General features: G+C 42.5%; 1 protein-coding gene across 1 annotated transcript in view; it reads left to right on the forward strand.

Annotated features, from left to right (window-relative positions):
• AMMECR1 (AMMECR nuclear protein 1) overlaps positions 1–17,841 on the forward strand; it is a 132,116-nt gene that overhangs the window by 75,879 nt on the left and 38,396 nt on the right. Inside the window, exon 3 of the mRNA XM_080990551.1 lies at positions 3,533–3,643. Within this exon, the coding sequence (XP_080846677.1) occupies positions 3,533–3,643 (111 nt within the window). The remainder of the gene's footprint in view (positions 1–3,532; positions 3,644–17,841) is intronic.

The following is a 17,841-nucleotide window of genomic DNA, read 5'->3' on the forward strand; positions in this document are numbered from 1 at the left end:
AAATATGAGTGAGAGGAGCACAACCTGTTCGGTTATGGCACCATAATCATGAGACTCCCTTCCAAGGGGGACCAACCAGCAGAGGGGTTTTTTTTAAAAAAAAAAAAATCTTTGTTTTTGGCCTGTGCTGGTAATACCTACTGTTGGGGCTGAAGGCCACTGAACACAAACTGTAAAGCTTGCCACTATTTTCATTAGTCCTAATCACTTTCAGCAGACCTAATCATAAAAGTATTGATCAGCTGTGGACTCAGGATTATGGTTTGTTGTAGCCAGCTTGCATTAATTTATGATTTTCAAATAAGTTTACTATCCTACATAGTGGAAACAAATGCATGCTAATATAAAAGTCTCACCAACTTAAATCGGTATAGGTATATGCAAATAGATTCCATATACATGAAATTGTTTGTGGATTGAGCTAACTTTTTGTAAGTCAATTTGAGTCATTTTTATGAGTAAAGTGATGATGAGGATGATGATAAACAACAACAACTGGAGCTTATGTTGAAATTCATGGGGAAAACCCTGGTTGGTTGTCAAAGGCTTTACAACCAGGTTTTTTTTAGAATTCTGAATATTCCTCCCTAAGCCTGGGAAAAGTTAGTGTGATTCATTCTCTTAAGGGTATCCATCACCATAAACTGTGTGCTTCTATTAATACTTGCACTGCTTGTGCGGTCTATGTAAAGGGTTCTATGAGTGTGGCACCCTGACTGAATTTTGCCTTGCGTTGCTGCAGCAGGTTGGTGCACTCACAGTGAATAGCCAGTGTCGCTGTGAATAGCATTTGCTCTCCTGTTTCTGAAAAAAGGCTGTCTGCAAACAGTGGCTTTGGCTCAGAAGTGGCAGCTTTTCTTTTGTGCAGACTTGTGTGCTTCCCAGCCTCGCTTGCAGAAAGTTCATGGCACTCTTGATATTGAGGACCAAAGATTTTCCAGACACTGCACTGGAATAGAGGGTGACAAGAGAAATCTTTTTCATAGAAGGCTTAAACCACTACAGCCGTACCTTGGTTGTCAAACAGAATCCATTCTGGAAGTCCGATCGACTTCCAAAAATGTTTGACAACCAAGGCGTGGCTTCCGATTGAGTGCAGGAGCTTCAGACGTTCGGCTTCCAATGAACATTTGTAAACCGGAACACTCACTTCTGGGTTTGTGGTGTTCAGGAACCAAAACGTTCGAGTCGCAAGGTGTTTGGAATCCAAGGTATGACTGTATTTTCCCTAAACTTCTGATAGCTGATGAAAGCTTCATTTATTTTCTTTTTCCTGATTCAAACATCTTTGCTCTCATCCTGGAAAACGTTTAGTTTTCCTATGTGAATTAGGAAAGTTTTCAGTTTGAATCAGAAAATTTTATAATGTCCTAGAGAGTGATCTAATTTAGCATATTTGCTTTACTTCTGTTTAGAGAACAAAGCTAAAAACTTGGAAACTGCCAAGCTTTACATTCATTGTTGCTAATGAAATTATGAAATAGAAAATTTTCTGCAGAAAAATTAAATTGGGGGGGGGGGGGTCCCACTCCCTGTCATTAGTCACTCTCCTGGGCACATTTCATTCAAGGAATGGTTATTCTGCTGCTTTCCTTCATCAACTGAATAGAATGATTGAGGTGTATCTTCTGAGGTACTGCAGAAATCCTTTCCCGTGCAGCTCAGTCTACCTACATGTAATTGCATATTCCTCTTGTTTACCCTACCTTCAAGCTTATCCCCTTCCACTATTATCTCCCTTTTGTCTGTTTCTATGTTTTAAGCTGCTTGAGGCAGGGACCTTTCTTCTTCCTTGGTAAAGGGATTCATGGATGACACTATATAAAGGACAGAGGTGGATTTAGTTAAACACAACTGGTTCCTCTGCTCTGGATGCCGAGCCTAAGGGGCACTGCTGGGTGTTGCAACTATGATGTAGTGAATTGATCAGAAAACAAGGCAAGAGGCGGGGGGGGGGGGGCACACAGCAAATATTGGGCTTCCACAAGGCACCAGTGAAATTTGGAAGACACAATTCTGCCCATAAGTTTGTTTCTCACAGCACTCTTAGCATTGCTTTCTTGGCATGGCACTTGGGAATTACCAGCATAAACAGACTAAAATTACTGATAATTGCCTACTTTCTCAATGAAACTTGCTCTGGCCTGCCTCAGAGTTTCCTAATAGATCTGTATGCACTTCTGCTATCTTTTCTCATCATTGGGAGATGTTCTGTGATTTCCTCCATCCTGTTCTTTCTAAAGCAGGGATGGAAACTCAGACTTCCATGGGTACCAACCAACCTGTTTCCTTATCTGTGGTATAGAGGCTGGTGGATGTTGGGAGTCTGCTGACCTGGTTGATGGTTGGCTTGCTCTGTTTTTTGGGGGGACGGGGTAGGATGTCTTTCCTCCTGCATTGATGTTCTGCTATTCTGTTATTTTAATCATTCTGTGGTTTTATATTTTATGAGTGCAAACTGTAGCAGCCTGGGAAGGAGCAGTTCCCTCATCACAGAGGCATGGCATCTTCATTGTATAGCTTTTATCATGTGCTGAAGATGCACCTCTTTATCTTGGCCTTTGACACCAGAGATATATTTTTATTACCCTCCCTATTCTTCAGGTTGTAAGTTCCTTTAACTGGTTTTAAACTTGCATTTTATATTGTTGTAACCTACCCTTGGACCTTACAGTCAAGGGTAGATAAGAAGGCCAAGAAATAATAATAGTAAGGCTAATGGGATTTCTCTTCAGCGTATTGGGATGGAAATCTACAGCCTTCTTCATGTGAAATGCTCCTGTTTTTTCCACATCAGCTCACAGTTAACCACTTACCTGGTCACTTGTGGAAAGTTAATTGTTTCTAGGTGTGTGTGTCGACGCATAATTCAGAAGTGTGTGAGTCATAAAGAGGGAAAGGGGTAGTCACATTTGTGGATAGGCTTTAAACATTTTTATCCTACCTTGGGGGGGGGGGATTGTAGGCAGCTTCCAATCAAATGGAAACATCACTGAAGTAGAATGCTATTATTCAGAACAAACGTGGTAAAATTAGTAGTACTTGGAATACAGCAGAAGCAATAAAATCTCAAAATCAGCACTAAAGTCGGCTTTGCTATTTATTCAAAGCCTGGGACAGATAGAGCAGATTTAAACTACCAGGTCTTAAAGTTTCATTTAAAACAGCTTGCTGGGGCTGATAGGAACTGTAGTACAAAACAGCATGAGGGCACCATGCTTGTGGAAGGTTGATCTACAGTCAGAAGCAGTAGTGAAACATGTACAGTGTTGCATAGGAAGTTGGAGAAGCGCTTGAAAAGTATTCTATCCTTCCTATTCATTTCCTTCCACTAACCTGTATTTTTGACACCTCAACTACAACAGTATTCTTAAGAACATGTGCAATGAGCCTTGAGGCATATTTATAGTAATACTGTTAACAGCATTTCACAAGCATAGTTTTGTTCTCAACTATGAGGTGGGTGACTTGATTTGATCACAGTCAGAACTCCTGTCATGTTTTCCTTTTCCCCTTCCTCTTTCCCAAACAGCCCACTCTTTGTAACGTGGAAGATTGGTCGAGACAAACGATTGCGTGGATGTATAGGTACCTTTTCTGCCATGAACCTGCATTCAGGACTCAGGGAGTACACACTTACTAGGTAAGATTTTGTTTCTTTTCATTTATCTCAGCCACACTCAGCTGATAGGAATTTCTGACCACTTGAAATGCTGTAGGTTTTTTTCTCACACAGTTACCGATTCCATAGGCCTGTTGTCACAAAATCTTGTAAATGGGTTCTGTTTTTTGTGGGGAGGTTTTTGTGGCCTAAAATTTTCTGTGGCTTTTGTATAACAGACCCTTATCATATCACCTTTCTCTGATTTTTTTTTTTTTTAAATTATTTGAGGAAAGTGTGACACAAAACCTTGTTTTGCTTGGATGGACACATTCAACATTCTCAAACAGCAGGTATTCTCACTACTTCTCCAGCAGGTGCTTCCGATCAGCTGCAATTAACTTAATCCTACACATTTCCATGACACCTTATTTTTCAGTGGCATCTTGTTCTTGAGTGGGAAGCTGCTGGACTGGAGAGGTAAGTAGTAATTAACCCTTCACTTCCCTGGCACCTGATGCCACCTGTGAGTCATACCTAGGCTGATACATACTTTTTTATTTTTTTTATAGCAGTGGCCAATAATAGAATTAGTATCTGGACTTCAGTCTCTCATAGATTTTTACGTGATTTTCTGTTTTCTGAAAGATGGGTATACTGGATCAGCATAAGCTAACTTCTCTGTTCTTACTGTGTGCCTTTTCAATCTTCAGGCAGTGGTCCAGGGACTGGAAATGTATTTTGCCATGCAATATGTTTATTTGAGTCAGCTGCCCACACTGGTGTCAATAATTGCACAATTGATTTAAATTTGGGAATTGCAACAAAATTTTCCAGTGTGTGTCGTAAGAAGAGTACTTCTTTTCAAAGCTCCAGGGAACAGGAACTTTTCAGGTCTTGCTGGGGCAATGTGTGCATGAGACAGAGACAAGAGATTTGGCATTCCCCATCCAGCCTTTGGGACTCTGTGCAGCCCCACTCCAAGCCCTCCTTGAGTGCTTTGTCTGCCTGCAATATTCCATTAAAACTTTTACAAAGCCTCACGGTTGCTTGGATGGAGAGATGGGGGGGGGGGGTAGAAACATATGGCTTTTGCATGCCTGGATGTGACCTGCTGTATAGAGGTAACAGTCACATCCATTGCTCTGCCTACTTTTGTCTTTGGTTCTGCCCACCACTGTCATGCAGCTTCTAGAAAGTTGCCCATAAGGGAATATGGCCTTTGGGCTGAAAAGGGTTCCTCACCTTTGTGCTAGAAAGATCAGGTTGCAGGTGAACTGAAAACTGTCAAGAGACCCCCGAGAGCTTCTGCCTGTCAAAGTACATAATATTGAGCTAGTTGGACTAGCAATCTTCTTCCTGTGCTCTTATAGCACTTAAAGGTTCAGGTTTCGGGCTGCCAGTTCCAAATGTTAACATTCCATGTCCATGTGGTTGGGGGTAGAGAGTGGGAGAGGGAAACGGGGTCCTTCTGGAAACATCCCTATACAGTGGATGGAGGGGAAATATTTTTATTTTAATGATGTACATTCCTTCGACACTGAGTGCATACTTAGCGCCATCTTGGAGTCCCTCAGCTTCTCTGCCTAGCACAGGTCTCTTAGTGTGTAGACCCAGACCATTCAGCCCAAGCTTCTATAGCCGCTGTCTACCATGAACCAGCAGTTGCAGCAACAGCAGCAGAAATGTGCTATGTTTAAAATAGAAATTTATTCTTTTGCTAATTAAATTGTTTTAAATGTTTATTTTATATTTTAGTTTATTTTGGAATGTTTTAAGATTTTTTTTTTGTTAACATCATTTCATTAAATGTGTATTCTGTACTTGACCTCCTTTATTTATGTTTTCTTTTGAAATCTTTAAGTTGTAGTTTCCTGTTAATTGTGTCCTTTATAGTTGATTTTCGTTTGTAATGTTTTGTTTTAGATCATTTTATTTGATGTTTTAATGTAGGTTGTAAACTGCTTTGAGATTTTTTTTCTTACAAATCTAAAGTGATATAAAACAAAAAAAATAAATAATAATAATAATAATAATAATAATAATAACAACAACCGTGATCTGCCTCACTCCAGGATCCTTTCTGTAAACTGTTCAGAGCTTGATCAAGCCAGTTCCTTTTTCACTCACCTCCAGTTTCTTTCTTTTCCCCCTTTCTCAACTAACTACTCTACATTCTGTAATTGTTTTCAGTTTATTTACAACCTGAAGGTTCACAGGTGCTTGAAAGTCCATTTTTCTGTTTGTTTGTTTTATAAATACTTCCATTTACAGGCTCATATACATTAAAGCTATCTGGCAGACTGGTAAAGTTCTTAGGCCAGCACTGCCGTGCTTGTTCAAATCCTCAGTCATCAGCCATTGACAAGCTGCTAAATGCAGGATAACATCTCCATTTACCTAGGAAACCTCCTGAGCATGTACAAAGTACACCTTTATTTCTGGGTGGCCTTGTTTCCAGACTTCCAGACTGAAAACAAGTTCAGATGGTTGCCCACTGCTGATCAGGGCACTCATGGTGTTTGAAACTATAAAGGAGAGACTCACCCCCTCTTTGCCTTACTTTTGAAAACTGTTTTTCCCCCTTAAAACTGAATTGTTTCGGTAGCAACGTAAGAGGAAAAATGACTATTACTCATACTTAATCTAAGCACAACTGCAAAGGCTTCTGATTAGGCATGTAGCTATGTGATGTTGAATGTTATCTGCTAAGTCTGTTCTATCCTGTTTCCCCTTCATTATTGTTTTCTTTTAAACCAAGTCACGAACCAAGTATTACTGCAAATTTTTATGCTATTTTTGTGATGTACAAATGGCATGATACTTGTTCTATTTCTTTGTATCACTTGTTATTCCTATGGTAATAAAAGGTAAAGGACCCCTGGACGATTAAGTCCAGTCAAAGATGACTATGGGGTTGCGGCACTCATCTTGCTTTCAGGCCGAGGGAGCCAGCATTTGTCCACAGACAGCTTTCCGGGTCATGTGACCAGCATGACTAAACCGTTTCTGGCGCACAGAACTCCGTGATGGAAGCCAGAGCTCACGGAAACACCGTTTACCTTCCTGTTGCAGCGGTACCTGTTTATCTACTTGCACTGGTATGCTTTTGAACTGCTAGGTTCGAAAGCATACCAGTATTTTTATGATCCTTGTTTATACAATCCAATAATAATAATTTTTAAAAGTGAAACTTAGCTTGTAATTTTAAAAGATGTTTTGTAATTGGTTTTATACTTGGAAGCTGCTTAGAAGCCATATTGAGTAACAAATTGATTGAAAATAAATAAATAAATAAATAAATAAATAGTAGGTAAAATCTGGTAGCTCTACCAGACTGTGGGAAATTATAAAAACTACCCTGTGGGCCAGCATAAATGAGCTGCCACTTGGCCAGAGATTCCTCTGTCTGGCAATAGATTGTATCATTCCATAACTCTTTAAATGGGAACAATATTAGAGCTAGCATCAAAGTGTGGCTGGGGCAACCAAGTCAGATGGGCAGGGTACTACTACTACTACTACTGCTACTAATAAGAATAATAATATTTTAGCCCTTTAATTCCCCTTTGAGTTCTGAAGGTGAAAGACAAAGCTGGGACACACGCACACACACACACACACACACACACACACACACACACAAATCTGTCCCAGGCACATAATTGCGTAGCACCTGGACATTTGATTTAGGTGCCCGGAGTCTTAAATATTTTTTTTCCCACAGGGCAGACCATCTGTAGATCTGGTACTGGCTTCTTGGATACTCCCACCCTCAGTCTTAGTTAAACATTATAATTTCTTTTTCCTTTTTACTGTGAATACTCCATATTTTTGCTAATACTGTAAGATTGCAACTTAATGTGGGGGTTACAGTCAAGGGATTTCGCCTAAAGCCAAAATAGTGTTTAGTCCAAACCCTTCGAATTCAGTGGTGGCTGGGATTGCCAAAGTCATTTTCCCCAGAACCCTGCCCCCTTTCTTCCCCTTTTGGTTTGTTTATTTTTTCTTTGGGATCATTTCCCAAAGAAAAGGATATATACTGTTGTCAGATTGTATGTAGCCACGGTCAGTTCTCTGCAGAAGGCCTGTGCAATCTAATTTCTTTTCAGTCTGATGCAGAACTGATGCCAACAATGTTTCTCATAAAAATAATTGATACCTTGCCATTAGTGCCTTGTAATTTGCAATATTAAATAGCAAGAGCCCCAGAAGAATTCTGTCTTCTTGCTAATGAGTCCACTTGCCTTCCCACTTTGTCAAAAGGAGTCATTATTTGTTGGCCCTTACGATGCCCTTGGGAGACCTTCACCCCACCACAAAATGAGGAGCTGGGTGAGTCGGGAGAAAAGAAAATGTCAGTTCCCTGCACTGGATACAAACTTTTGTGGTGTTGTCCTGTTGCTGGGCCCAATGTTGACTTTTCCTGGGTTCCCTTTTTAAACTTTCAGAATTCCTAGAAGAAAGGGATCAGCTACCCCTTTTGGAGCCAGTTTAATAGGGTCTGAATAGCATCTTTTATATGTTGTGGAAGCAATGCCTGGATGCCAGTAACTGAAGAATTTGCTTTATCAATGTGGAAATGGGAGTTGGATCTTATGGTTGCCAGCTCTGGTGACCTTGAGGGGTGGGACAGTTTAAGGGATAATCTTCACTTCCGGCCACAAAAGGATCTGACTTAACAAATGGTAATGTGTTGCGTCACGGGCATGAGACAAATCTGTTTTGTGCTTACCCTGACTACTCATAAATTTATTGCTGACAATTCAACTCTCTTGGCATACTCTGAAGGAGAGGAATCTGAGGGCTGTGGATTTGATTTTTCATTGAGTATTTTTGCTTTCTTGTGATTTGTCTGGACAGTTTCACAAACCTTTGCTATTCAAATTCTTTTTATGCTTTATAAACTCAGCAGCCATCCTTTGAGAGAGCCCTTTTTTGAGGAACTGCTACAGCCCAGTTTGCACTTTCTTGCAGGGGGGCTATCGCCTTTGTACTGTCCCCAGTTGATAGCAGATGTTCAAGGATGCACTGCAGCAACCTGGCTTTCGGAGACCATATCTTTATAGCCCAAGGGCCAAACTACACATGACAAGTACATCCATGTTTGTTCACATCTGTTCAATTCATTTAGAAAGTGCGGGAAAGTCTAGTTCTTGCACGCAAGTGCCGTTTGAGTCAGGGGAGCCAAACCCTCTGCCTTTTCTGCCTTACTGACCTGCAAACCTTAGTGAGTTACAATAATTTCTTAACTTGTCCCCAGCTTATCTGCTCTGATATGAGAAGTGATCGCTAGGCTTGTGTGCTTTAAGTTAGGGTTACCAGACGTCCCCATTTCCCAGGGACAGTCCCTGGATTTGAGAATAAGTCCCTGGGCAAATTCCATCCCCAGATTTCATCTAATGTCCCCGGGAAAAGCAGCAGCGGCAGTCTCAGCAGCCCGGAGCAGTTGGCTCTGGTTGGCTTCAGGAGCTGCATAGAAGTCTCCATATGATGGTGGTGCAGAGGCTCTTAAGATGCAACTTCCAGGCTGCCTCCACCTTCCCTGACCCCAGCAACTAAGCTGTGAAGGGAGGCTTCATGCTGCCTATCAGGGCAGCCTTCTAACCCCTACTTGCGTGCAAGCAGAAGCGGGGCAGGGATCTCTCAGGTATGAAGGGAGGCTTTACGCTGCCTATAAGAGCTTGCTTGCAAGCCAGAGGGGGCAGGGATCTCTCAGTTAGGCAACGGGAAGCCTGCCTTCCCAGCTGAGAGATCCCCCACCCCCTCCTGCTTGCACACAAGTAGGAATGGATTGGGGCTGCTCCAGTGGGAAGGGAGGCATCGCGCTGCCCGAGCCTCACCGCTGCTGCCACACTTGGCCCTCCTTCTCCGCCTTCCATGCCTGACGCACCACGCACCACTTCCCCACCACCACCACCACTGAAGAACTAACAACTCAGGGGCTGCCCAGGCTCATGGGAAAAGGAGATAGAAGCCTCGGAGAAAGGGGAGATGTGGTGGTTGAGGTCAAGGCAGCAGCTGCTACCGCCATCACTGCAACATCAATGTCCCGAACGTGTAGTATTTAGTTGATTGACTGGTTGATTGATTGATTACAGTGTCCCCAGATTCATTGAAAAAATCTGGTAACCTTACTTTAAGTGAGGCTGGAAGAGAGAGAGGCCACCTAGTAGTGAGCTCACAGTAGAGATGAGAATCAAATTGAGACATGCATTGTTGTAGCCCGAGCTCTGGTGCACTGCACTACAACAGGTTCAGTCACTGAAATAAGTTTAGATTGGCTGGTGGGTCACAAGGTGGCAGTTTTCAGGACTGCATCCCTGTCTTGACAGGTGGTAGGCATATAGTGGAGTGTGCTTCATATCATTGCTGTGAGTTTTGTAACGTATTTTGCATTTCCAGAATTTCAGCTTTTTGAATCAAGTGCAGGGAGTTCACCTGCTGGTATGCTCAAAGACTGTGGCTTCATATATTTCCACATGGTTGTCACAGTAGCTTCTTGCTTTACATTATTGTGCAGTAGTTAGAAAACAGCCTGGGGCAATCTTTTCCAACAAGGTGTCCTCCTGATGTTCTGGGCCGCAGCTTCTTTCAACCCAGCAAGTATGGCCATGCTGGCTAGTCTGATGAGAGTTGTGGTCCAAAACATCTGGAGGGCACCAGGTTGGCAAAGGCTGGCCAAATGATCTTTTGAAAAGGTGATCAGGAAAAAAAGAATTGAGAAAGAATTCTATGCCTGGTAATGTCACTCTTTGTATGTAAGGAATAAATAAATAGTGGAATTGATATTTTCAGAACTAACTTTTTATGCTAATATTTTTTATTAAAGGGAGAGGTGAGTCAGGTGCACCAGTGTAACATGTTTTCCCCTCATTCATGAAGTCAAAGGTTGCAATGTGATGAAAAATCAGCTTTCCTAACATTACTGGCACTGATCCTGCCCCCCTCCCTGTCCTTTCTGAATGGCATGGAATAGAGTTCTTGTTAACTGGCCACATCACACAGATTATGTAGAAGGGATGAGACTACCCACAATGAAGAACATTTCTGGCTATATGTTTCATGGATTTTTCTTTTGGCACAGACTTTACTTTTCTTCATGACTATAAATGTGATGATATGGTAGTAGGAGAGAGAAATTTTTTAAAAAATAATATGCTGAAGCATTTGTTGTGTTTTGCACCCAAATAGTGTATGACAGACCAAATGTATGATTTTGAGTAAACCAGCAGAATGTGTGATTTATAGCAATCTAGATTATGAAAAAAATTGCCTTGTGTTTTCCAGCTTCTTCAAGAATTTACTGACCTTGGAAGCAGTTTACTACACCATTTCAGAACAGGTTGACAAACTATTTTTCATGTATTGTTGAGCAGTCGTTCTTAAGGTTCTCCCCTTGAATTTGTTACGGTCTTACTATCTTTATTTCCTTTAACCTCATTTGGCAGGGGTGGGTGGAGAAATTCTCAAAATGAAATGTCCATTATCCTCTAGAATGCTAGTCAACCACTGGGTTCCTTGGGCATTTCTAGTTTCAAGACCTATTTCCCAGGGATCCCTGTGCATGGAATGCTCTTGGCCCAGAGTCCTGCTGTCTAATTAAGACTTTGCAGCAGGATCTTTATGGTGCAACATAGTAAACCTAAACAAGGAAAGATAGAGGGTCATATGCAGCATCAGTGAGGTAGGGACTGAGCCAGGCAAGCCCATTCTGAACTGGGCCTGACATTTAAGCAGAGATGGGGGTTTTCTGAGTCTGATTCAGAATTTACTTGAAGACACCATAAAACATAAATTCATAGTCCAAACCGCTTTCTGAGCATTCCTAAATTTAACATTGTTACCATCTTCATGTCATGAAGGAAGCATGATTTTGAGTAGGTGTTAAGTGACCAAGAAGTTTTGCTAGCCTTAGTGTTGTTGGTAATCTGTATGTTAACTGATAGGGGTAGGGTTAGAGTTTTAAGGTAGTAGAGTCCATGATTCTTGGCCTAGCGGGATTCTTCTTGACTACAATATAGATGCATTCCACTTCTATGAAAGAGGAATGAAGAAGAAATGAAATTTGTACCCCAAAACACAGATAATGTGCATGCATGTATACTGTTTAAAGTAGTGATGTAAGCACTTGGAGATAATTGCGCTTTCATTTATTACACTGTTTTTGGTACTTTAAAGAAGCCAAATACAAAATTTTCCTGAGAGTTAGTGCCCATGTATCCAAATCTGTTGCCATAATTTAGGACAGCTAAATGTAGTTTTAATGTAATAGAATAATCCATATTTCTTTGAGGGTTTCCCATAAAGCAGAGCAAAGAAATAAACCCTGAAATACAAGAAAGCACAAAGAAATGTGATATCTTCATTGACTGCACAATTATTTAATTCGCAATACATAATCTAGTATTTTTTCCCCAAGTTATCTAGTGTTCATTCATTTTTGGTGCCTTTGGTCATACTGACTCTTATGTTGCAAGAGGTCATCTAGCTTTCCCAGATGATGATGATGATGATGATTTCTGTAGCACTTTCAGTGTCCATGTCACTTTACAGAGTACAGAAGGGCATGTCCCCCTGCCCTTAGAGCTTTCAGTCTAAAATTTGAAATGTGGGGAAGGGTTGAAGGGAGGAAGTTATGTGATACACCTGGGTGTTATTGGGGAATAAAGACAGGAGCCAGCATAACTGGTAATTGTTTTAATAATTCCAGTCTAGACATGCACTCTTCACTGCAGGATTCCTTTTCAAAGCTCTTTACAGCTTGTTTTTTCACAGTGAAGGCAGCCTGTTTCACCTACAGATACTATTTTAGCATTTTGCATTGGGCCTATTCAGAGACTACACAGTGACATGACCAGTAAGCCCGGTGGCCTGAGTGAGAAGGGCTGTCTTGTCAGGACTCCAGAAAGGTGAAAACATTGGGGCACTTGAAGAAGAAGACAAATGGCTCCTTGCACACCAAGGGTTGCAAATTGGAAGCAGCCTCCCTTCCCCCCTGCTCAGTGCAAGGGACATTTGCTGTCTCAAGATAATAGTGATGGGCACTAGCCTGCATGGGTGTAAAATGGAATCAAGATAAATTCATTGAGAAACAGCTCAGTCAAAGGCATTTTAGTTGTGATGAAGCCTCCGCTTAAGAGTCAGCATGCCACTACGTACCATTTGTTGGGGAGCAACAGCAGGGGATGTTTATTGTCATCATGCCCTGCTTGCAGCCTTCCTAAAAGCTCTGAGAAACAGGATGCTAGACTAGATGGACCCCTTACGTTGATCGAGCGGGGCTCTTTCTGTTTTCTTCGTTCTTTTCCCTGTCGCTTAAGTGGGTGTAATGCTAAACCAGGATTGATGCTAAGCAGGTTTGAACCATATAAAACCAGTTTAAGGCGAACAAAAAGTAAAAGGGAGAAAATGCATGATGCTCATTTGCAAACTTATAGCTAGTAGGTAGTCTGGGTTAAATCTGCACTGTTCCCAAAGGTCTTAGTCAGTAGTTAAGACTGGGGCACCGTTAGTATGTGGTTCCCTAGACTGGATGGATGGGAGTTTGCCTGCTCTTGATGGGGTTACGCTCCCTGTGAAGGAGCAGGCACACAGCTTGGAGGTTCTTCTGTATCCTTTGCTGTCACTTCAGGCTCAGGTAGTCTCAGTGGTGAAGAGTACCTTCCGTCAGCTTTGGCTAGTGGCCCACCTGTGCCCCTAAGTGGACAGGGATAGCCTAACTACTGTTGTCTATGCTCCGGTAACCTCTAGGTGAGATTACTGCAATGTGTTGTAGGTGGGGCTGCCTCTAAAGGCAGTTTGGAAACTTCAGTTGGTGCAGAATTTGGTGGCCAGGTTACTCTCTGGCGCAAGATGTTTTGAGCATATTACATCAATCCTGGCCCAACTACACTGGCTGCCAATTAATTTCCAGGCTCAATTCAAAGTGCTGATTTTGACCTATAAAGCCTTAAACAGCTCAGGAATTCAATATCTCAAGGACCACCTCTCCCCATATGAACCCACCTGGAAGCTGTGGCCATATTTAAGGCCCTTCTCTGTGTGCCTCCTCCACAAGAGGTCCAGAGGGCAGCAACATGAGAACAGGCCTTTTCTGTGGTGGCTCACCACTTGTGCAATGCTCTCTCCAGGGGGGCCCATGTGACTCCTTCGTTACATATCTTTAGGCACCAGGTGAAAACATTTCTTAAGAACCAGGCCTTGGGCTGATTAACATTCTATGGCCTTTTAAATGTGTTTATGGGAGGGGGGCTATTAGTGGAGGTTTTTTGGTTTTATTATTTTGTGTTCTCATGTTGTATTTTTATGTTGTGAACTGCCCTGTGATCTTCAGATAAAGGCAGTATACAAATTTAATAAATGATGATGATGATGATGATGATGATGATGAATAATGGGTTGGGGCTCTTTCTCAAACAGAAATCCTTGAAATTTTTAACATAATTGCCCTTGAACTGCCAACAGGTGCTGCTGCTGCTTCTTCTTCTTCTTCTTCTTCTTCTTCTTCTTCTTCTTCTTCTTCTTCTTCTTCTTCTTCTTTTTGCATTAACACCATCATTATGCAACAACTGCAAGTCCAAACAGATCAAATCTATACAGTGTGCACATTTGAAAATTAACATTATGTGTAGCAACAGACTCCTTGCATTTGGAGTGTGCCTACCAAAAATGATTTGAAGGCTTTGGGGCAAAGTATTCATAGCAGTCATTGCCAGGCAACAGTCTTGTCAGGTGATGGCAGGCACTGGGCACTTCCTCGTTGTATTAAATACATTCTTCATGTTTTTGCTACTAACCGTCTCCAGTCAGTGGAAAGATAAATTTGACTCACTACCTAGGGAGGCATGCCCATCCTTCTTTATTGCGACTTGTTCTATGGGAGAATATGAATAGAATAATTTATTTGGGAAGAATGTAGTTAACAGGAAGATTTCTTAAAAGCTGATCCCCTGTAGTTCAAGGGAGCTGGGTTTCCTTTCCCTTTCCTGCCTCCATGTAAAATCTTGATGCCTTTTGCATTCTCCACTGTATAAAAAAACTAAAATTCCCCAGGCTCATGGAAATGTATTACACTTTGCCTTTCAACTCTGTTTCAGTTTTTGAATTGCAGTTTCCTTTCCTCACATGCACACCCTTCCAGGGTTGGTTGCCCCAAACACGCCTTTTCCTTTTAATGAAATGAAAATTTGCTTATTTTTGCATTAATATGTTTGAAATATCTGTGCACAAGTTCATGGGCAACTTTCATGACTTAAACTAGGGGTTCCCAAACTGTGGTCCATGGACCAGCAGTGGTCAGTGAGCATCAAGCTGTGGTTGCACAGTGTGACTCTGAAGAACAGCAGGACCAGGAGCAGCTCAGTTGTTCTCATCACTTGAGAACCCCACTGGCTTCCTTCTCTCCTTTGTGGAGGGTGGGGAGGACACGGGTGTTGCTTTCTCTTCGCTGGGGATGAAGGGAAAGAAGGAAGCCAGCGTCTGTTGGTCCTGTGGAAAGCCTTTGCTAGTCCCACCCACCCATTGAGATTTGCAGTCATATTAGGTTTAAAAGAAAAGTGGGGAGAAGTCTCCCACCTACACATACAAATCCCTCAGTAAATTCCTCTCGTTTCTGTTCTGTGCATACTTTCCTTATAATTCTAAGGTTTGCCAGTTCTATTCAGGAAATATAACCCGAGTTTCCTGTTCAGTAGTTAAGATTTGAGTAACAGAACAATTTGTTTTCTAACAGATAGGAAAGGAGTGTGTACACACAATAGTACCTTTCTGTTTGTCAAGCATGTAGGCTTCCGGCGTTTTAGTGCTAATTAGCAAAACAACAGCAACAACAATCAAACAAACAAACAACCCCTGTTTCATAGGCTGGCTTATTTAAAAGTGCTGAAATACAGGTATTGTTTCCTGTTCAGCATGTGTACCCCTTGACTTTTATAATATTGGCTGTGCAATTAATGTCTGAAAAATTATTTTCTTGTGTCTAATATTTGGTGCATGTTAGCCACTCTGCTTTCTTGTACCTCTGCACCAGTCTTCCCCAACCTGCTGGCCTCCAGATGTTTTGAACTGCAACTCACAGCCTGCACCAGCATGGCCAATGCCAGGCGATGATGGGAGTTGTGGTCCAAAGCATCTGAGGGGCACCAGGTTGGGGAAGGCTGCTCCTCACTGTTGTTCCTGTATTTCCTGATTCTCATTTTAAGTGTCTTGTTATCCATGTTACATTGAGGGAAGGCGATTTCTTAACCTTCCATATATTATTTTTGCGAGAAAAATGCTCAGCGGTACTTGGCTTGTCCACGAACTGCAGCTTGATGACAGAGCAGCAGGTAGGCAACATAGACAGGCAAGCAACCAGTGTAGGTTTTGTGGGGGAAGGCGGAAGAGCTGCAGCAGAACAGTTAGGGAAAGGAAGTCCCTTAGCAATCAATGTGTTCTGCTTCCACTGTGCTCTGGACACAAACACCACCATTTCAGGCTCAGCAGCCTTACAGGCCTAGAAAGCGACGATGAAGCAAGACAGTTGCTGGTAAGCTGCCCTGGTAGACAAGTGGCCTCAGGGGCAAAGAGGAGGTAACTGGAAGTGGGTGGGCAGATCAGCACAGGGCAAGTTTTGCAGGCTTTCCCACTCTCCTTTTATCACTGCCACCACTGGTTACAGAAGACAGCCATCCTTCTCTGGCTTCCCATGGTAGACGCAGCGGCAGCAGGTTAAGAGAGGGATGTCAGCATCGCCCTTGAGCCAGTGCCACCAACTGGACTCATCCACTTCAGCCCCGACTGGGCTAGGCGAGCTGGGTAGCACTTCCAGAGACCACCTTCTGCACAGGAACAGGTCAAAGTGCTGTGGACTCACAGCTTAGAGTTGTGAGCACCGGATTCACTCCCACAAGAAGACAGTCGTCGCACAGCAGAGTACAGCACAGTCTAGCAGAGTATATAAACAACTCGGAGAGCAGCTCTGTAGAATATCTTCTTTATTCTATAACTACAACTATACAAACTATATACAGAGCTTAATAGGTCTAGGCATAAATAAATGCTGCACTGCACTGAGTGTCTGCAGCTGCTCTTAGCAGCAACCTTATCTCTACACACAATCTCTAACACTCAGTCTCTCTCTCTCTCTCTCCGACACTGACTGACTGACTGACTTGGTGCTGGAGCAGAATAAGTAGAGAGCAAAACACGCCTCCTCCTCTCTAGAGAATCAGCAGACTCCTCAGGAGATTCTTGGATATGGGAGGGGTGAAATCTCCTCAAGGGAAAGCTCGCAAAGGCTACTCCACTCTGGTCCAGTGCTTTTCCTTTCAGTCCACCCACTGGGGAAAAGGGAAGAAAGGTTTCAGGAAATACGTGTGGGGCAGAGGATGCATTTGGAGTGTTGTGTGAGGGAAGAGGATTTGAGGTGAGATGTGTGGGGAGGGGGCATAAAATAATGTGTTCTTGGATAGAAAGAGAGGGAGGAAAAAATGTGAGGGTAGAATATGTGCTCATGGGGGAGAGACAAGGGTATGTGTGGTGGGGGGGAGGGATGTTCTTCGGTAGAGAAAGAAGAATAGGGGGAGGTCCTTTTACAGGAAGAGAAGGGTAGAGACAGAGATGTGGGAGAAAGAAATGTTAGTTGGTCACGAGAGGAGGGGAGTGATGGATATGGAGCGAGATCAAAGATGCTGTTAGGTAGTGAGAAAGTGATATATGGGGAGAGATGCTTGGGTTCGAAGGACACTGAAGGTCTAAGGAGAACTAGGAGTAGAATTGCAATGGGGTGATCAGTGCATGACAAGATTTTACAAGCTTTTCCATACTCCTCATTTCAATCTTTGGTGTTGTGATTTGAGCAACCCATGTGATTGACAGGTGGGTTGCCTTGTCCACTTGTGGGAGCTAAAAATGTTCCCCACCACTGGTCTGAGGTTTTGTAGTGCAGGGAATGTGGGGGGGAGGTGGTTTGGGGAGTCATGGACTGTAGGTAGTGTTGGTGAGCAATGCAAGCAGTGGTATAGCATGCGCTCTCTCTCTCTCTCTCTCTCTCTCTCTCTCTCTGTGTGTGTGTCTGTGTCTGTGTCTCTGTCTGTCTGTCTCTCTTGCAGGTTCAATTTTATAGAACAAAAAACGCTATTGCTGACTTACTAACAGCATTATTTGTACATTATTATTTGCCTTTCTACAAAGGTGGTGTAGTCATAATTTAAATCCTCAGTCAGCAGTGCTTATTTCAATGTTTACAGATAAATAAT

The sequence above is a fragment of the Podarcis pityusensis genome (assembly GCF_964106645.2).
Source record: "Podarcis pityusensis genome assembly, chromosome: Z".
Classification (NCBI taxonomy): domain Eukaryota; kingdom Metazoa; phylum Chordata; class Lepidosauria; order Squamata; family Lacertidae; genus Podarcis; species Podarcis pityusensis.